The 21,575-nt window shown below is 38.9% G+C and overlaps 1 protein-coding gene across 1 annotated transcript; it reads right to left on the bottom strand.

Annotated features, from left to right (window-relative positions):
• Positions 1 to 2,130: 2,130 nt before the first annotated feature.
• On the bottom strand, positions 2,131 to 18,200 carry cpxm1a (carboxypeptidase X (M14 family), member 1a). The gene is made up of 13 exons (XM_053335642.1): positions 17,850 to 18,200; positions 15,909 to 16,018; positions 14,498 to 14,637; positions 13,330 to 13,414; positions 11,543 to 11,693; positions 11,329 to 11,417; positions 11,024 to 11,147; positions 10,004 to 10,200; positions 8,510 to 8,689; positions 6,449 to 6,743; positions 4,994 to 5,133; positions 4,714 to 4,816; positions 2,131 to 3,543 (listed from the first exon to the last, which is right to left on the bottom strand). Exons 1-13 carry the CDS (start codon positions 18,193 to 18,195, stop codon positions 3,215 to 3,217), a joined length of 2,289 nt encoding a protein of 762 aa, XP_053191617.1. The 5' UTR covers positions 18,196 to 18,200; the 3' UTR covers positions 2,131 to 3,214.
• Positions 18,201 to 21,575: the final 3,375 nt, after the last annotated feature.

Genomic DNA, 21,575 nt, shown 5'->3' with positions numbered 1-21,575 from the left:
TATGAGCAGAGAATGAGATTTTTCCTTACTGTAATTATTCCTCCTTGTCATACTGACTATTTAAAAGAATGTGCTTTCAATGTTTAGACATGGAGGACAAAAATCCATAGCCCCCACTTTAAAGTTTAAACCTTATATGAGGCGTCAGCTCCCTGAGTTGGTCAAATAAAGTGGATATCTCTCACAGGAAAAGTATTTTTAGTTAGCTCTTTGTGTTTCCCTGTCCAACTGCAGTGGAAGTATAGTAACAAAAAGAAGGACTTTGGCTCTAAAAAGGCTGTAATATTGAAATATATCTACTTGATTTGACTCATTTGGATGGCTAAAGCTTCATATTAGCTTTATATGAACTTTAAATACTTTTACTTAATTTTTGCACTGGAGGACGACTTTGGATTTTGTCCCCCATCACTTCCATTAAAGGTGCATTATAAATGGATCTTCTAAGGGTCAGTATGAACAGGACGAGTGATTACAGCAAGAAAAACGTGTCAGTGTTAATTTGGGGACCTGATTTTTGATTTAGGACAGATTTGGAAAAATGGTGAAACTATTCTTCTAACTAAACTCAATCTGCCGTTGACATTTTCCAGATCCACTTTCTGTACAAATCATTATTGCAAAATGTTTCACACTTTTGCCTCCTCTGATCAGTTGCTTATTGACTTTCTCTCACGCAAAAATCCACCGTCCTTCAGGTATCAAGGCGTGGACACACAAGGCAACTGTTTCGGCCAGCAGTTTTTTTTGCCTCAGCGTAATTCGTTTAAACCTTCTTACAAGATGAAATTGTTGCCAAGAAACTTTCAGCTAGTTTTCTGATTTCCTACTTTTGTTTGATCCACATCAGTGTTTGATCTTTTTTCCATTTTTCTCATCTATAGTTTCTCAGTTTTTACAACGTTGTCACCAGGAGAAAAACGAGACAACAAATTCTTTGACTGTTTCAGCGCCACTGATGCTTTTGAGTTTGCAACCAGCGTAGCAGACGCTTAGATATATTACACCTTAACATTAAACTGGTAACAGGTCTGTACTGACTGACTGAATAATAGATAGTGACATGCTGTTATGTGAGCAACAGATAGACATAAACTACTATGCATACCAGCCTTTATGGAGATCCTCCTTTCATGTCGATGCGAGGACGATGCTCCGTGTTGAGCTGTCAGATGCCAAAATGTGTTCTCATGTGAGGTGAGCTGAGAACTAAAAATGAACATCTGGTGTTATGGGGTAAAAAAAAAATGGGGTCAATTTAACATGATGTGAGGTGATGTTTAAAAATAAAAGAAGAAATTGTCGGAACACAGATGGAACTTAATTCTCAGCTCACATCACAGTCCTGGATGTAATGAGGAAAGCCGCTTTTAACACTTTGTACCTCAGTTTGAAGCTCAAAATGTGTGTTAAGTCTGTCAAAATGGGGTTCAGTTCACTTTCAGTTCAGTCAGTTTCTTTTCTTATGGGACAAAACTATTTTCTCCCTTTACATGCATTTAAAAAAAAAAAAAACAGCCTCTAGTGGATGTGATTTCATAAGTGAAATGTAGTTTCATTGTTTTTAAAGTGACTGAACTAAAAGTTGAAGGACCAGCCATGCTGTATATTCCCTGCTGCTTTTATTTCACCTACTCACACGCTCTTCGGAGAGAAGTGTCTTATCTGCCATTTTCACTTCAGGTATAGAAACTAAAGAAACCGGGTTCATTTTTAACAATTTGTTTTGTTTTTTTCTCTGTCCTGTTTTAACCTGTATTTTGTTGCGGATTAACTGAATGTTCTCAGTATGCACTGTCACCTCGAGTGAACACAGCTGGAGGAGGGGGTTCGCACTGTTGTTTCCGACATGGCTTTACACAGAAAGAAATCCCAACAATGATACTGAAAATGGTACTTATCATCACTGAAATAAAAGGTTAGCTTCTTTTGCACTGCTGACTGTTTTGTGTTTGAGTCAAGTATTTTAATTTTTAGTTCCTGGATTTCTTGTTCACCTCTCAGCCACCAGATGGCAGTCAAACTTATTAACAGCTGCTTAAAAGTCTGTCCCACTTTCTTCACACTAGGCTCAGATTTAGACACAAGAATATACATGTATATGCATAAAGATAACACACACAAGGAATATTTATTTGAGACGTTGTGGTCCCGTTGGACTTCTGTCAAACAGTGTAAGGGCAATGTTACATATCAGACCAGCTGACACTTATATACTCAACTCAGTCTCTTTACTCATCAGATACATAAACAATTAGTTAATAATAAAAAAAACAAAAACAAGTGATTTTGAATTTTTATCATTCAAAAAAAGACTGTCCATAAATGTGTAGATGTCCATTAATCCTTCAAAAAGTTCCTTAACTTGTTTGAAACATTTTGGACGTTATCGTTTTCAGTTTGAATCTTTTTTAGGTTTTCTCCACTTGTTCAGGTGTTTATGTGACAGTCAGGGTCAATACACCCAAACACTTCACTGCTGAACTTATAAGTGATCATATTTTAAAGGAAAAGTTCACTTTTTTTTCACCTCGGTCTTGAAACAACACTCTCGTTTCCATATGAACAGAGAAAGATGTTTTCCTCGCTGTAATCATTCCTCCTGTTCATACTGACTATTAAAAGATCTTTAAATGAGTCTTAGTGATGGGAGCTAATATCCACAGTGTTTCCACACAGTCATTTAAAAGTAGATGTGAAGCTTATATGAGGCTTCAGCAGTCTGAGTTAGTCATATCAAGTGGATATCTATCCATATTTTTTGACTCATTTGGACGGCTGAAGCTTCATATCAGCTTCATATAAACTTTAAAAATACATTTTTACACAGAAGGAGGACTGTGGATTTTGTCCTCCATCACTTACATTATAAGTGCGTTATGAAGGGATCTTCTAATGGTCAGTGTGAACAGGAGGAATGATTACAGCAAGAAAAAAGTGTCAATGTTCATTTTGGCTCCTGATTTAACTTGAAAAATTGTGAATCTATCCTTTAATGCTGTGATCACCAGGTGCACATCTATTGCTGTGAAGGCAGCACATTGAACTGTGTGCATGTTTTTAAATTGGGTGAAATGACTCTTTAACTGTGTCCTCTCAGTAATAACCAGTAGGGACGTGTCACTTTTCCCAGACGGCACGCTTCTAAGGCTGAACTCTTTCAACCTATAATCCAGATCAGATTCGGGAGGCTTCGTCTGCCCCTCGTCCCTTCTCATACTCTCTGGGCTCCAGAGGATCGAGCTTTCCTCGCCTGCTTCTGCTGACTCTCCCTAAGGCGGTTGGTGACCTTGGTGCTGGCGCGGAGCTTACGGAGCCTCAGAGCTCGGAGACGCAGCTGAAGGTCCTGCGGTATCTTTCCTCCTCTGGCCCGGATCTCCTTCAGCCTCTGGATGGACGTTTTGGTCAGGCCGAAGTCGCAGATGGTGGCATGCAGCTCCATGCCGACGTTGCAATGACGCACTGCTGGGTAGTAACCCTCGGCCCAAACCACCACCTTGTACTGGCCCGGGTTCAGAAGGCGCCAGTAGTCTCCGTCAGCAGCTGCAGGAGAAAAATATAATAATGTACAAAGAGAAAAAAAAGATTGTGTTGTCTCCACAGCACAAATCTAACAGTAGTACTGTGTGTAGCAATGTCTCATCAAACTGTTGCTTCAGTTACTGACTGAACAGAGGTGATCTGTTTGCACTCAGAAGTTGATTATTTGTGCAACAGTGTTGTGAGTTTTTCTTTGCTATAAACTGTAGAAAGAAATATTCACACATCCAACCCTGGAATAGACTCACAGCTCAGTATCTAAATGCTTTGCTCATAGAGAGTGAGGACAATCTCCTAGGTTATGAGGGTTTAATTATAAGTAAAATGCTGGGAGCTATTATTCCAGTGTGTGGATCATTTGTGTGATTTTTGATCCAGGACCTGTGAAACTTTGTTTTTGGATGTGCGTGCTCTACACTTTCTTTGTTCAAAACTGGGTGGAAACAATTAGAGAGTTGAAAAAAACCCTGCATTGCAGAACTTTTCCAAAGTGTTAACAGCAGCCCTTCATATCGGGGCGGAGACATGCAGAGGAGTAATTATACCACACATTTTTAATTCATCCTCACAATTGTTCCACATGATCTCTCCTTTAATTGAAATGCATTCATTTTTCATATTCATCCATGCCTTTTTTTAAAGTTCATATTTTCTGTCTCCTCTAACAAACATGTTTAGAATATTGCATGGTAACAAATTATTATACACTTCATACATTCATCACATACAATCATTTAATTTTAATATGTGTAGTTTTGTGAAGTGGCCATTAGATAGTTCTCAGAGATCTCTGATTGTCTGGTATAACGAACATCTGTTGATCTATGATTAAAGTCAGAGTCTTTCAAGTGTTTTATTATGCTAAACATGTAACTGCAACTTCCCTGGTTAAAGTCCTCTCTTTTCACTCATTTCCTGTCATCTTTTTAATGTTACTATCAAATAAATGCAAAAAAAGAAGAAAAAAAGCTAATCAATAAAACAACTAAAACTTAAGGAGGGTGGAGCTGAAACACACAAAAACATGTGAAAAGTGTTTTAAAGCTTTTACAGATTTTGCTTGGGGAAATTAGACATCTACATCTCAGCATTGTAATGTTTGAATTTTCCGTAACGCTGTACTTTTGTCATGAGAAAGAAAAGCTCACAGAGAAATAACGTCTAGTTTCTCACCTGATCGGATGTCGTGGTCGTGGTCCTCCACTTTGATTATAGCGTCTGGGATTCCTTTTTTAGTTAGTTTATCCCTCACCACACCTTTGAGCCCTCTGTGAACCTGAGAGGAGACAAAATGCTGAACTGTGAGGCTCCAAAAGGGGACATTAAAGGCAGAAACTGAAAATATTGATTCACTCCGAAACAGCTGCAAATCGACAAGAGCACGACCAGCAACAACGGACATTTAAAAGGTTAAAACAGCTGCATCTTTGTAAAACCGCAGAAGCCGACTGACCTGCTCCATGTAGACGATCAGAGACTCCTTGTTGTTCTCCCACTCGATGGGAAGCTCACTGGCATGAGGGTACTTATCGCAGGAAAGCTCCACCGTCACCTCAAAGCAGTTAGTGTGCAGGTAGCTGAAGTCGTTCATACCTGCAGGAGAGAAACACACAAAGAGTCCACAAGTGTGTTAAAGGAAATCTTTATTCTCTGATCTCATTTAACCTTCCTGTCGTCCTCCCGGGTCAAATTGACCCCGTCTGTTTTGGCTGTTCCTTCCTTCCTCTCTTCCTTCCTTCTTCCTCCCTTCCTTCCTCCGTTCCTTCCTCCGTTCCTTCCTTCTTCCTCCCTTCCTTCCTTGACTTGAGGACAGTACAGGAGGGTTAAATCCAGCTTTCAGTAAAGCCTTTGTTGAGCCTGTTCACACCTGTCATGTCCATACTAATCACATCTGGACAGCTGAGACACATTGCTGTTCCCACCTGTCACTGTTGTATGTCTTGAACTGACCACTAAGACAAATGTTTCAAGAACTAATTTACATATTTGGGCTATTCTGTTCAGATTACTCCAACTATATACATCTGTGCTCCACCTCCATTGTCATGCTTTTACCAAAACGACAACTGCATCCTGCACTGATGATATATTTTCTTGTTACATCCTCGCAAGGAAAAACCTCAAGACGTATTAGTGTTTATGCTCCAGAAGATATGTGGTCAAATGTGTCCAAGACCACCTCGGCAAGTGGATTAAGTGGTTGGCTCACAATGTTTCTTTGCGGTTATTTAAACTTGTACTTATTGCTGTTCAGTTGTGATTGGATCAGCCCAGACACAAGTTTTAATGCCAGATGTAATCAAGGTCACAGTTTTAAAAAATAAAGCATTACTGTGAACAATAAATAGTTTCTGATCGTATCTGTCCTGCATTTGGGTCTCTCTGTGACACCCACATGTGAATATAAATGAAATGATCTACTATTGTGAGAGAGACAGCAGGGAACAAAAGCACTTAATTAACTGTGAGGAGTGTTATTCAGGATTATGGTGCACAGAGCTACTAAATTTAAGGAGTAAAACTATTGAGTTTGATCCTTAATTGACCAAAATTATCCCTATAAAATGTGATTTATCTCTTCAGTTTGAACATGCTTAAGTAATTTGTGTGTTAAACCAGTAAATATAAAGTTTAATAAGACTTTTTCTAAGTGTGCTAAACTAACCATTAAATGAGATGTAGACCCTAACTGCACAGATTAAGGGATGTTTTTAATATATTTTTAAATGTTTGTCCTCTAGTAGCAACATTTTTTATTGTATTATTTTTTTTACAAGTTTTATCATCTGCACTTTCTTCCATCATTGATTAACAACGGCTGTCCACTCCTCCTAGAGCAGCACACGCACATTATTGGACTGAATCGTCTCAGATGGTTTGAATCATTCAAAGCTACGAGGAGACTCACTGCCAGGGACGGTGTGCCAGGCTCCGCCGTTGATGATGTTGTTGTGTTGTTGGAAGTCTTCGGAGTGGCAGACGCGTCGGTCGGGGTTCGCCAGCACCAGGTTGGTGGAGGCGTAGACGTGGGACAGCCAGCGGAAGAAAGCGTTGTCCGCAGTGGGGGTGTCTTCCACAGGAGCCCAGTCACGCGTGCAGTCGAAGGGGTACGTGATCACCAGCTCGCCTCCGTGGAGGTTCGCACTGAGCACGAAGGGAATATCCTGCATCCAGTTGATGACGGCTCGAGTCTCTGGAGCCACCTGCGAGACAAATCATCATCAAACAAACAATTAAGTTCGGGCATATTATTATTATCATTCTGACAATACCAATATTCCTCAATTTTTTATATTTCCTGTTTACTTATTTCTTAACTAATTTTTAATGATATTCTTTCTGTTTTTGATCTCCCCTTTGCTGCTTAACCCTCCTGTTGTCCTCGAGTCAAGGAAGGAAGGGAGGAAGAAGGAAGGATGGAACGGAGGAGGAAGGAAGGGAGGAAGGCAAGGAAGGAAGGAAAGGAGGGAGGAAGGAAGGGAGGAAAGGAAGGGAGGAAGGAAAGAAAGGAAAGGAGGGAGGAAGGAAGGGAGGAAAGGAAGGGAGGAAGGAAAGGAGGGAGGAAGGAAGGAAGGGAGGAAGGAAGGGAGGGAGGAAGGAAAGGAAAGAAGGAAGGTAGGAGGAAGGGAGGAAATAAGGAAGGAGGGAGGCAGAAAAGGAAAGAGGAAGGGAGGAAAGAAAGAGAGAAGGAGGGAGGGAGAGAAGAAGGAAGGAAGGAAGGAAGGAAGGAAGGAACAGTCAAAACAGACGGGGTCAATTTGACCCTGGAGGACGACATGAAGGGCTGATAAGGGATTATTTAAATTTATTGTCAGTGGTTGGACGTAACAAAGTACTTTTACTCCAATGCTGTACTTTTTAAAGTACTTTCATTAAAGTAGAGTATTTTCATTTTATGCTACTTCAAAATGGAAATATATAATAATATAGGATTTATTTCAAAAATTGACTTTTTTTGGATCTGATGCAAAACAATATAAGTTAAAGGAGTGAATACTTTTTACAGCTGATGTATATGTGTCTAACAAATATACTTTTGCATACTGATTGCTTTTACGTTGTAATGTAAGCATACAATTAGTCTGCCTCAGGAAATATTTAAAGAGATTCAGGTAAAAACTTTTTTTGCATTTGAATGCTTTGTTATATGTCTACATTGCTTTATTAGTATTTTATTATATATATTATTGTTATATTTGATCCTACTTTTTCTTTATTGACATTTCATGTTTTAATTTATCTCCATGAGTAATAATAAACCTGAGTTAAGTTTTTATACTGTACAATGCAGTTGGTTTTTGTCTAGTTTCTTTCAAAGGAAGCACTGTAACCTTTTTTTTTTTTTTACATCAGCCTGCAGAGTTTTAATAAGTTCTTCAACAGGGAACCTTTTACCAAACCAAAGAGTGACCAAAGCTCGGTCTTCAAGTAAAGCCTCTGTTTTCTTGGCTCTGATCATTTCCTGATTTAAGGACATTGAAGGGCTCGCATGCCACTGAAATGGAAACATTTCCTCTCCTCAAACTGTCCGCACATGACTAACAAAAACTGCTTTTCTCTTTGCTCGACATTTATGGCCTGATGAATCTCTAAACTAACATCTTTTAAACGTCACCCATTCTTCTGTGGCAGCCTTTGGCATAGCACACTGGAATTTACTTCTTTGTAATTTAGTAACATCTGTTAAAGTCAGATTGTGTGTCTTTTGTCTCTTTTATAAGTCTTATTACTTAGCTTGATACAGGATGACTTTAAAATCATGAATTTGTAATTAATGAATTTGTATGTTTAGGTTTCTTGTGTCTTTAACTGGCATACATTACTGCTGTTCTCAATGTCACCACTAGATGGCGCCAAAGTTAGACATTTACAAATTCTGCAAACATATTCCTGAGTTTTGCAACAATGTGTATTGATTGTTTTATTGTTGTGTACATCTCCACTGTTGTGAAGCAGCAGCATCTCTTACGACGGCGTCTTCTCTGGTGTAGTACTCCGGCATCGGGATGTAGTGATTGGAGACTTTGGATTTGTCTACTGCCACCTCTTGAGCATCCCACATGATGTTGTTCAGGTCCGGAAAGTTACTGTTCAGGTCTATTCTGTCAACGGTGTATCGTCCTTCAGCCCAACTGGCCAACTCTGAGCCCTGCAGCACATAAATCAGAATAAAATTTAGTACAGTGGATGAATTCATAATACATACGGGACATGAAAACTATGCCAGCGTCTGGGATAAAATAATACTTTGCACATCTTGAATTCTTAATGAACAACTCAATAAATGTACTACTACTACTGTGAGTGATGGAAGCAGAGTAATACTAAGATTACATGTTTTTCACCTTGTGTAAAGATATCTATTCATCTTTATTTGCACAACATTATCTTGTACTGACAAGATATAAACCTGTATGGGTCTAACAGTGTAATTTGCAAGAATAATGTTTTTACAAGCAAGTGAATTTATTTTGTCTCATTTAATTTAAGGCTCCAGAAAATCACACCAATTCCCACATCTATTATCTCATCAAGTTTTAGCAGAATTAAACTGTTTGTGGTTGTGATTTAATCAACTGTTTTGACGGACAGCCAACTTGTAATCCAACACATTTAAAAGGTACCAGGTGGAGTTTCTGACCTCTAGCATTGCTACAGAGCAGGTCTTGTATGACTTAAGGAGACCGTTTCGGTGTCTCATACTGCACGTGCATGCATGCATGCATGTCCACGGGTGACGTGATACACAGGCCTGCCAATGGTCTCACACTATTCCACAGATCTACAGGTGGCTGTAATGTGCCAAGAAACACTACGACGTGCCAGCAAAGGAAGGGAAGAGGAAGATTGCAAGCTAGTAAACACGGATGTAAAGTTTTAAATGAAACCCTCATTCTATGCAGGACTTAAAATACTTTAACCCTCCTGTTGTCCTACAAGGAAGGAAGGGAGGGAGGAAGAAGGAAGGGAAGAAAGGAGGAATGAAGGGGGGAAGGAAGGGAGGAAAGAAGGGAGGAGGGAGGGAGGGAGAAAGGAAAATGGGAAGGAAGGAAAGAAGGAAGGTAGGTGGAGGAAAGAGAGAAGGAGGGAGGGAGGGAGGAAGGAAGGACAGAAAGAAGGAAGAAACGGGGAGGGAGGAAGGACAGACGGAAGGGAGGAAGGAAGGAAGGAAGAAAGGAAGGAAAATATGGAGGATGGAAGGAAGGAAGGAAGGAAAATATGGAGGAAGAAAGGAAGGAAGGAAGGAACAGTCAAAACAGACGGGGTCAATTTGACCTGGGAGGACGACAGGAAGGTTAAAAAGCAGACTTGTAACAACTGTTAGATCTGAAGGAAGAACATTTTAATGACTGAACAAAACTTTAGTTTGTTTGCAAGAAAACTTGACACCCTACACCTTTAATTTGAGAAGAACTGCCCTTTTTACTTTAGAGCCACAAGAATTAATCATCATTCACTTCACCTTCTCGTAAGCTGCTTCATATCCGTCAGGGTTCATGGAGGGCAGGAGGTGGATTCGAGTGTCGGTGACCAGTCGGACGATACGCTGGTTTCCCTTCTTGTACTCACGGCAGATGTACTGCATGAGATTGAGGACCAGCTCTCGGCCAAGAACCTCGTTCCCGTGCATCCCTGCCACATATCGAAACTCTGGCTCACCTGCCAAGAGAGAAAAGAAAATGAGACTCCCTTTACTCCCTTTACTTGCACAAAGGCATAACATCAGCTTAAAGGTCTCGCTGTACATGAAGCAAGTTCATTTCTTTAGCTGGAGCCCAGAGGCACATCAGGAACACATTCAATCTCTCAGATAAAACATTCAAAACTTTTAGCGCTGTGTTTGGCAACAGCGTGAAACTCTAACACAGTACTTTGCCAATAATCATACATGGATTGGCCAGACTTGATGGCAGACATTCCTGAATATAAAGAACAAAACCACTGGGACTCCAAAGACCCAAAATCTGCATGATACATCAGCAGTTCTTGTACTGTATAACTCAAAAAGAAGAAATGTTCAATGCCTTAACCTCTTCTTGCATTTGGCACCAATGACTGTTTAACCATATAACCACGTAATACTAGCTGTTAACAACACATAAACAAACTAAATTCCCATTGGTAATACAATTTTAAAATGTGTTTATATGGTTTGCTTTTAGAAGAAAGAAAGACAAAAAGTGCTCCACTTAATCTATTTATGCTTAGTCTGCATCTGAAGACGGTATGACAAAGAAATCCCTCATTTTTGGTGGTGACTGTTCAGACCACAATGTCAATTCTTTATCAGTTTATTTACATAAGAGAGGCCTTCTCTACATGACACTCCAGCCTTTCTGTGTGGTGCTGCTGCAGAAACCGGCCTGTGTAAACACTGGAGGATGTTGAACTGGATCCCTGAGCAGCTAAACTCGACTTAGGACGATTTGAGAAACTTGATAAACTCTGCTCAAGAAAAAAGACCAAGTTTAATCGATCTCACCGAGTTCATGTTTGCCGGGATTATCTGAGATCTCCATGACGTAGAGTTTGAGACCCAGATAGCTCTTCCCTATGGTGTAGATGCGGGTGATGTCCGGACACTCCTCAGTCACAGACCTCATGAGCTTCGGGGGGTTAAAAAAGACAAGTTGGAGTAAAAAAAGTCTTTAAAGGGTTAAATCTGAACTCTGGGAAAATCTGCAAAGTGTTTACAGCGTGAGTAAAATCCTTGGCATTAGCTTTAGGGGAACCAAAGTTACTCATCGTGCATGTGTGGCCTCGCAGCCGTGCTTCACGCTCTCTAACCTTTCTCATCTCTTTGTAGTTGTGGTGTCTGAAGTCAAGATTGTCTTTTGATGCTGGTTCTTGCTCTGAAGCGTAGATGTCATGTGGATCTACGAGGAAACAGACCATTGGGTTTTATTATCTTGATTTCCTTTACCAACATTTTAATGTATTTCGAAATGTAGGTTACTGTCAACACCGTCATAATTACTAACAGCTGAGTATTTTAACCTACCGTTGACACGACAACCGAGTATCTCAGCTCTGAGGCAGATGGTGCCGTTCTCGTACCAGGTCTGTGGGTTGATGCGGATGAAACGGGCAACGGTGGGAACAGGAAGGAGTCCGAGCACGGGAATCTCTTGATTCTCATTTCCTACAAATACCTGTAAAAATGAAATGTTAGAAATATATGTCCGTGCCATACGAAGAGCCAAACGATATCCCATGATGCTTTTGGCTGAGCAGCTGACTGTGGGAGCTTGATGCTGGAGGATTTGGCGTCACCTTTGACCTTTTAAGATTTGGTTGAACTGACACGTTTACATGTAAGGCTGCACAATCCCATAAAGATGACAGTTTCAAAACAGAGACGTATATTTTCTCTATGATTTGCAACTTTAATCCGGATGGATTGCTATGAAACTTTGGACACACATTCATGGTCCTCAGAGGATAAATCATACTGACTTTGATCTTATGACTACTTCTCTAGCGCCTCCCACAGGCTGACATCTGTAGTTTTGAGTGAAATGTCTCAACAACTTTTTGATGGACTGCCAAACATCCATGCCCTCCTCAGGACTACATGAACTATAATAACTTTAATCATCGGGTCTAATTTTGATTTTATCCAATTCTTTATTTTATGACTTGACGAAGATTCAAATAGGATCAAAAGTAAAGTCAGGGAACGCCCTGGTGGTCGAGTGGTTAGAGCGTAAGCCACATAATCGCAGCATCTCTGGTTCAAATCCAGACCCATGCTGCAGGTCATTCCCCTCTCTCTCTCTCTCTCTCTCTCTCTGTTTCCTCTCAGCCTCTCAGCCAGATATCGTCTGAATAAAGGCATAAAAAAAAGTCCAAGTTTATTTATGTAGCACATTTCAAACCACCTCAGTTGACCAAAGTGCTGAACAAGCTTAACATAAAAGAACAATTATGAGTAAGTGGTTGGAGTAAGTGTTCATGTGCTACTTTTTTCATAAACACCTGTACAACAAATTACATCCCCATCAGTCTCTGCTCTACTTTGTTTAGTGCTAATTAGCAAACATGGTAAACATCATACCTGCTAATCAGCATGTTAGCATTTAGCTTAAAGTACGTCTGTGTCTATGTGCAGCCTCTCAGTGACTGTAGACTTTTAGTTTTATTACTATGCATCTGGTTTTTGATTTACATTTTTTTAGTCATGGGATAACCGTGCCAGATGTTTTTTTCATTTACATGCGCTAGTAAAAATGGTAAAAATGTCAGACTGATATCTGTCTGTTAGCAGAATAACAGACTGAAAACATGACCTCCTTGGCAGTTATGGCCTTTAAATGAAAAACAGAGCAAAAAAAAATATTTGTTTCAACCCCAGTTCTGAGAAAAGAGACCAAATTTTTCCAGTGAACTATCCAACAGACTGACAAGTGGTGCCAATTGGAAAAAAAAATGTTTTACTTGTCGTACAAACCTTTGTATTTCGATTTACACCTTCATACTGTTGCACTTAAATCTGAATACACATTTGAATTTTGCCAGTAAATGAGTCCTTCTCTTAACAATCATTAACTTTGATTATATGCTATTATATGCTGTTATATAATCTGTTACATTGTCAACCACAAAGTTGCTGTATTTTCCTCATTTGTGTTCATTTTTAGTCATTCCCCCCACACTGTTTTGTACACACTGCATACTGTATTTCTCTTTGGCAAACTCTCTTTCTGAAATCTGTTTTCCATCTGTTTGAGGTCCGATGATCACGGCCGTTACATTCCTCATATCAAAGAGTACAAAAGCCGTTCTCACCGCGTGCTTTGTCCCATTCATGCAGGTCTCCCAGTTCACAGAGTCATTGCTCAGCTGGACTTTGTAGGTTTTGACCCAGTCCCACCTATAAAGAGCACAGAGAGGACATATGAGGTACAAGACATTCATGTTCAAAGGCTTTAATCCACTGAGATCCAAATAAAAAACTTTAGATAACTACTTGTGTAACCAATCCTTCGTTATGCTGCACACAACTGGAACAAACTACCAGCAGAACTGAAATCAGCCCCAACTGTCAACATTTTTAAATCCAGGTTAAAAACACTTCTCTTCTCCTGTGCTTATGATTGAGCTCTTTTAACCCTCCTGTTGTCCTCAAGTCAAGGAAGGAAGGAAGGAAGGAAGGAAGGAAGGAAGGAAGAAAAGGAGGGAGAGAGGAAAGGAAAGAAGGAAGGGAGGAAGGAAAGGAGGGAGAGAGGAAAGGAAAGAAGGAAGGGAGGAAGGAAGGAAGGAAGGATGGAGGAAAGAAGGAAGGTAGGAGGGAGGAAGGAAGGAAGGACGGAAGGTAGGAAGGAAGGAAGGAAGGACGGAGGAAAGAAGGAAGGTAGGAGGGAGGAAGGAAGGAAGGAAGGGAGGAAGAAAGAAGGAAGGGAAGGAAGGGAAGGAAGGGAAGGAAGGAGGGAAGGAAGGAAGGAAGAAAAGGAGGGAGGAAAGGAAAGAAGGAAGGAAGGGAGGAAGGAAAGGAAGGAAGGACAAAGGACGGAAGGAAGGAAGGAAGGAAGGAAGGAACAGTCAAAACAGACGGGGTCAATTTGACCCGGGAGGACGACATGAAGGTTAAAGCACTTTACATTTTAATCTTTCATTTGCACTCTATGTCCTTTTAATGATTTTAAAGCAAATCATTATTTTATGCTGCAATCTTATATTTAATGCTCTATTCTAGTATCTTATTTCTCTCTTTCTATTTTTCTGTACTTTGTTTTTATTATTAGTGTGGGGGGTGGAGGGATGGGGGGTTAATTGTATTCAAATTACATGTTTTTCTGTTTTATGTAAAGCACATTGAGTTTCCATTGTGTATGAAATGCGCTATATAAATAAAACTGCCTTGCCTTGCCTTTCGTGTGTTAATCATTTTTAGAGACAGGCATATTGATATCTCATTTTCAAACAATAAACTCTTCAGATTGTGATACTACCTGACCTCCAGATGGAGTTTCGGCCTTGCAGGATGACTCCGGTGAACAGGGTTGGGTGAAGGGCGTCCACCTCCAGCCACTGGTGTTGGTCCTTGTACTCTGCACACCAGGCTCCATCGTATATATCTCCGTCGTGAATGCCAGACTAAAAAAGAACAAAACAAAACGCGTGTTACACAGAAATATGTTGTCAACTGCAGAATCCATTAAATCTTTCCAAAAAAAGCTCCTGGTTCTGTATTGCATAACATTTTCGGTATTGACCTGATTGTTAAATAATTGCTTTCAGACTGCGGGGGCGGTGACTGCCAAAAGCGTTGCTGGCTCTAACTATTACAGACCGTTTCTACTTATTTTCCAAGAGACTCCATTTGTAGAAAAAACGTATTAAAAAAGGCTCAAAAAAGAACATTTCCTACAGATAATGTAGCCGCTAAAGTTTTTATTATAATTGTTATTTTACGTGCCAATAAGCACAGACAGAAATCATTGATGGAGTGTGCAGGCAATTTATTTTATAGTCTATTATTTTCAGGAAAAAAAGATGATACAGTGACGTTAAGTGAAAAAGAGAGGACATGATTATCAGAATTTATAACCAATTAATATATTTTGAGCAGTTATTTGTCTCATTTTTACAATCAAAACATAATGAAGGAATTACTTTATATGTTTAAATACAGCTTAAACATGAAGTCAATTCATCCAAAAGTTGATCAGCTGAAAATCAATCAATATTAGTGATACAGAGAAGTAGTGATCAACTACTTTGATGATTGATTAAATGTTCGAAGTCATTTCTTGAAAATTGATTAAATTCTTTGATTCCAGCTTCTATAATGTGAATATTTTCTGGTTTATCAGAACAAAACGAGACATTTGAGGACGTCACTGGTATTTAGGAATCAGTTATGAACATTTTCTGACATTTTATTAATCAAATGATGATTAATCGAGAAAATACTTGACAGATCAATCAGGAATGTCAAAGAAAAACTCCCCAAAAATGAATGATTGCTGATGAATGTGAGGATTTACTGCTTTTCTTTGACTTACCTGATTGTTAATTGAATATTTGGGGAGATTTTAAACTGTTGTAGCAGCTATATGAACAAACATGATTTGACTTTGGTGTTCTGTGAGCTTTTTATGGCCACTTTAACTATTTTCTGACATTTTAAATGATTAGTCAATTAATCAGAAAACTATTAGGGAGGTTAATGGATAATGAAATACAATTATAATAGTATTTATGGATTCAAATGTGATTTTTATTGTACAGAAGAACTCAACCGGATTGCTCCAAAATAAACCAAAGTGTCACTCTGACGTCTCATTATAATCAAATGCATTGATGCTTCTTTAATTCTCCGCAGCATAAGAAGCTTTTCACTGTACTGTGAGTATAAGACCAACCTGGATATTCATCCTCCCCCTGTGAGGACCCAGACCGGTCCGAGGATAAGAAGAAGCTGTGATCTGGGAGTCGTCAACCCGCAGAGACTCCAAGCCGAGGGGAGGACAGTCTGGAAGAGAGCCACAAACACTTAGGAGATCAAAATCTTTAGGTTTGAGTCTGTGATGCAGAAACAGCTGTGGACCGACTACTGAAGGGTTAAACTCGCTCTCTCTCTGTCTCTGTCTCACTCTCTCTCTCTCTCTGTCTCTCTCTCTCTCTGGTTCCTGTCCCTGTGATGCAGAAACAGCTGTGGACTGACTACTGAGGGGTTAAAAACTATCTCTCTCTCTCTCTCTCTCTCTCTCTCTTTCTCTCTCTGTGTGTGTGTCTCTCTCTCTCTCTCTTTCTCTCTCTCTCTCTCTCTCTCTCTGTCTCTCTCTGTCTCTCTCTCTGTCTCTCTCTCTCTCTCTCTTTCTCTCTGTGTCTCTCTCTCTCTCTCTCTCTCTCTCTCTCTCTGTCTCTCTCTCTCTCTCTCCCTCTCTGTCTCTCTCTCTCTCTCTCTCTCCCTCTCTGTCTCTCTCTCTCTCTCTCTCTCTCTCTGGTTCCTCTGAGTAAGCAAACTCATGCCTGATGTAATTTGAGGTCCCAGCGTTTTTTTGTATTATGTGGAATATCTCTAATCATCCTGGGTCAGTTCAGTGGAAGTTTGGAGGCCCCTCTACTCCTCCTCTGCTGGTCTGGGGGAGTGAAGGAACAGCAGACTATACAGATAAGTGAATCCACGGAGGCTTTGAATGTAACTTGAGACGTGGGTTAAGAGCCAAGAGAGAGTAAAGTCAAACATTCAGCAGAGCAGGCGGGATGAGAGCTACAGCTGTAGGGCATTTTATGGTTTTGGGAACAACCAATAACATTCCCATGAATCACAAACTTTTTTTTTCTTCTGTCAAATAGCCTTAATTGTTCTTTTTAGGTCAAGGGTTGTTTTCACTGCCACATCTTCATAACTAAAAACAAATGAGCCTGTGCCTGTGGGGGAGGTTTACATTGGCATTTCACACAATCTGAGGACAAATCCGCAACTTATGTTCAAAGCTGAACAAATGTTTGTGTGATTTAAGTGTTACATCATCATTTAGTCCGTTTTTGCACAAAATATGCTGATTCAGGCTTTTTAAATGTTACTATGTACTGGTTTCCTTTGTTTTCAATGACAGTTTTTGCAGTTTTGGGGTGTTGGTCAAACAAAGCAGCAATTTTTCCTTGAGCTATAAGAAATTGTGATAAGATGTTTTTTCCACAGTCTTCTAGCAAAACTAATCATTAGATGCATTCCTGAATATGTTATCCACATGAATCCAGAAGAAATTCAAACATAAGACAACATATTTAGTGAAAATCAGGCTGTGAGCTCAAAAGAAAATGTGTCAAAGGACCCATAAACATTTTCTCTTTTAATCCTCCATCTGAAACTGTACATGATTAGCTAATCTGCAGCAATCTTAATAACTAATAATTATTGTATTGTATTATCTTTTTTTGGTTCCTGCTTGTCTTTGCATGTTAAAAAGTTCTTTGTTATATGATTGTAAATTGAAAATCTTTGAAGTTTGGACTGTTGGTCAGACAAAACAAGCAATTTGAAGATGTCACTTTCTCTAGAAAAGTGTAACAAGCATTTTTCTTTAAACTATTTTAAAAAAACTTATCAGGATAACCCAAAAAGCAATCAGTATCTTATTTGATTATTTGATTATTTACAGGTTTACACAGTTGCTGAGCTGAGTGGCTGTAATTCAGACGCTCAACAGGTCCGTGAAGGCATCATTAATTAACGACACTTAATTAACATTAAGACGTAGGTTTAATTAACCTGACGTCTCTATGGCCTCACGGAATAAGTGAGTCTGGACTATTTGGCTGAAGTACAGATGTGGTTTAAACATTTTTTGTCCTACCCAGTTGAGTTTTCTCATCTTCTGTCTTCTCCTCTGAGTCTTCTTTTTTCTCTTTTTTGCTGATCACTTCTTTGCTGTTTTTCTTGGTTTTTTTAGTGTCCAGCTTATTTTTTCTGACAGTGGTGGTGAGCAACTTTGTCCCTGTTGCTGCTGCTGCTGTTGCTGTTGGTGCAGTTTGTCCCTCTCTGCTGTGACTCTGCGGCTCCACAGTCACAGACTTTAAAGTCGAGTTGATCGATGAAGAATAAAAGCTTTGAGTCGCTGTATCGTTTTTCTGGGCTGCGGCTGCATCTAAAAAACCTCCCAAAAGAATCACTGCAGCCAAAATGCACAATGGGTTTTCCATGTTGCTCTTTGTCTGCCGCAGAAGAGTAGGGGGAGAAATTTCCCCAGCCAGTTTATGTAGAGATGTCAGACCTCCATCCACATCCCTCCTCCTGTACTCGTCCCTCCCTCCCTCACTAAAGTCCCGCGAAAAGCTGCAGTTCAAAAAAAAACTTTAATTGCAGTTTTTATGATGCCGCTTGCATTATGCGTATAACAGTGACTCATATGTATTACGACATGATTAATCTTTAAGACATTTGGTTCAAATTGTAGGAAAAAACTGTTTGAGTTGGCAAGCACTCACTCATTATAGACTGTGTTCATAGCCTGTAGGTTAATAATTCATATATTTATTATAATTAATTAGCTCCTTGACTGGAAACTAAGTATTTTCTGTGAGTTAAAGGAAAAAACAGAAACTAAACCAACCACACTCTCTCTCTCTTCAACTAACCTTTAAATACCTACAAATTACTCAGAAAACAACATGTGTTTCCTTTTCTCCTTTTTTTTCATTGTTCTGCTTTTTGCTTTCTTCTTGTGAACAGAGAAGGATGTGTGGGGGATATAGGCTAGACAAAAAGTTAATAAAACACTAAATTTGACCAATTAAAGTATTATAATTATTATATTAGGCTATGGTATTTACATGCATTTTGCTGGTAAATCCCTCAGTTTGCAATGATACAAGGAACTTCATAATTAAAGCCATAATGACACTTAAATACTGCAGTAACAGTTGAATGATTACAGTGTACTTCATAGTGTTATGGGCAGATAAGTTCCTGTCATTTTAGATTCAATCCAAATGCAAAATGATTACAGATTTCCTTTTACTCTAAATATGTCTCAGTTTGTTTTCCAGGATGTGAACTTTTCTGCCTCTCATAGATAAAGAAGACGACTTAAAGCTGAAAGATGGCACCGTTTTTAGGTCATAGCATCTTTAGGGGACGACATCTTAGATCATATACAGTAGTTTACAGTCCTGCAGAGATCTGATCTGCAGTCTCCCAGGACCTGAAGTGGGAGTCCAACACTGACTTTATCATCACAAAGTCTCAGTGGAGGGTCTATTTCCTGCACCAGCTCAGGAAGCTCAACCTCCCTCAGGAGCTGCTGATTTGGGTCGGGACAGACTACAGCGAACAGTCAGGTCTGCAGGAAAGATAACTGGTGCTGACCTACTCTCCATCCGGGATCTGTACTCCTCCAGATTCAGGAAACAGGCAGCGTAAATCCCCTCAAACCCTGAACATGATCTGTTCCAAGTCCTCTCCTCTGGTCGGCGCTACAGATCACTGAACACCAGGACAGTTTCTTCCCCCTTCACCGTCACACTGAGGAACTCATTCATCAAGCAGTGTCAAACATACGTTCAAGCAGGCTGTATAAACTGTACACAGACATGTACACACTCAAACTGCACATATTACCACTTACTATATGTATATACAGGAAGTTATTACATTATCCATCTCAGCACTATCTGTACAAACATTATGCAATACTTGTTTACAGTCTGCAGAAACCTGTTTAATAGACACTGACTGTATGTTGATGATTTGTTGTTTATTTTATTCCTATAACTAATTTTTAACATACTTGCTTGTACACACTCTATTTTACTTTTCTTTTGTCTTTGTAATCTATTTTAACCTAATTTTTTTCTCTAATTTTTAATAAACCTTTTCTCTTATTCTCTCTTACTTATTTATATAGTTATTTTTTACCAATTTAATTATATATTTTTTGCTTATTTGATTTTTAAGAATTTTTATCATTTTTATTTTATTTTGCATGCATTGGTCTCCAGATTTGATCATTATTATCATTATCATCATTATTATTATTATTATTATTATTTTATTATTTATTTTTATTATTATTATTTATTTATTTATTTTTTATTTTGCATGCATTGGTCTCCAGATCTGTCTTTTAAAAGGTATATTATTATTATTATTATTATTATTTATTTTATTTTTGTCACTTGTTCTGTCTCATTATCTGTTAACTGTAAAGCACTTTGAACTACACTAGTCTGTATGAAAGGTGCTATATAAATAAAGTTTGACTGATTGTACATTAGTCATATGTTTATGTTTATGTGTCTCTGTTCTTCCGTTCTGCTGCATGTAAATCTTGCTGACCATTGTTATATGTACTCTAAGCACTTTGTGGAGCCACTAGAAACTGGAGTTAAATTCCTCGTATGTGTAAACCTGGCCAATAAAGCTGATTCTGATTTAGATGTTTAGACTTTTGTCCGTTATGCAACATCATTAAAGAGAATTGAGTGAAGAACAAGGAGTCCTGCGACAGATGGTGCAGCCTGCACAGATCCCTTATCTCAGCATAACTCAGCATCGGGGAGTCAGACTGGGATTACATGAAGCAGCTGAGACGTTGAAATCCACAGAAGAAGAAGAAGAAGAAGAAGAAGAAGAAGAAGTGGGGCAACAAGATGCAGAAACAACCAACCTGCCAAATACCTGAAAAACTGTGCTGCTGTTTAAACCCTTACGTACTGTTCAGGGAGACATTTAAACCTTTTTTTACATTTGAGAGATGAAAAGACACCATATTTTTTGTTTTTTTTTGCAGCTGATACATATTTGTATATATGCAAATGTACAAGTTTAACTAAATAATAATAATAATAATAATAATAATAATAATAATAATAATAAATCAGCATTCAAACATTTTTATATAAATGTTCACTTGGACCATAAAGTATTGATTTTGAATATGACTATGAACAGTATGTAAAGGGTTAAAGACAAATCTGCTCACACTAAATACTGATTGAAGTTAATTGATAAAAAACTATTCATAATATTATTTTTTGAAAGCGTCCCCACTTTACTTTTATTGCCTGAAACTTTTTTTTTTTACAGTTATGTAAAGTCATAAAGTTGTTTCATCACAAAAAAAGAAAGTGCAGATGCATTTTAGACACTTAAGATGATATATAGAGTGAATGACAGTGACAGTTAATGAAAGTATAAAACACACACTACTTTCCACTGTAACCATAATTTGCATCCTCCTGGCATGATTCTGCACTTTTGTCTCTTTTTAGCCCTCGATACTCTGATGTAACCTCACAGACTGACTTTTATGTGTATTTTTAGGATTTCCTCATTACTATATGTGTGTAGGAGAGAATCATTCAAATTTGGTTTGCTGCATGAAGTCAAATACTCTGTTAGGCAGGTGCATCCTGTCAAACTGCCACATTGTGTGTGTAGGTCTCCCAACATCAGCTCCTATACGATGGCTCATCTGATATCCACCTACTCAGGATAACTGTAACTCTTTTTGCAGGTAGTGGTGCCGTTTCCAGTTTTGGTTTCATCACTCGTGTATTTGATGAATTTTCATACTTTACTT

Source organism: Scomber japonicus, chromosome 16 (assembly GCF_027409825.1).
Source record: "Scomber japonicus isolate fScoJap1 chromosome 16, fScoJap1.pri, whole genome shotgun sequence".
Lineage (NCBI taxonomy): Eukaryota > Metazoa > Chordata > Actinopteri > Scombriformes > Scombridae > Scomber > Scomber japonicus.
This window is presented reverse-complemented; position numbering and strand designations above follow the sequence as displayed.

Coding starts and splice junctions, on each gene's coding strand:
- cpxm1a (XM_053335642.1), bottom strand. CDS start 18,195: ATGGAAAACCCATTGTGCATTTTGGCTGCAGTGATTCTTTTGGGAGGT. Junction 11,418..11,542: donor ACTCGGTTGTCGTGTCAACG/GTAGGTTAAAAT, acceptor GTTTCCTCGTAG/ATCCACATGACATCTACGCT. Junction 3,544..4,713: donor CGACCACGACATCCGATCAG/GTGAGAAACTAG, acceptor TTTCTCCTGCAG/CTGCTGACGGAGACTACTGG.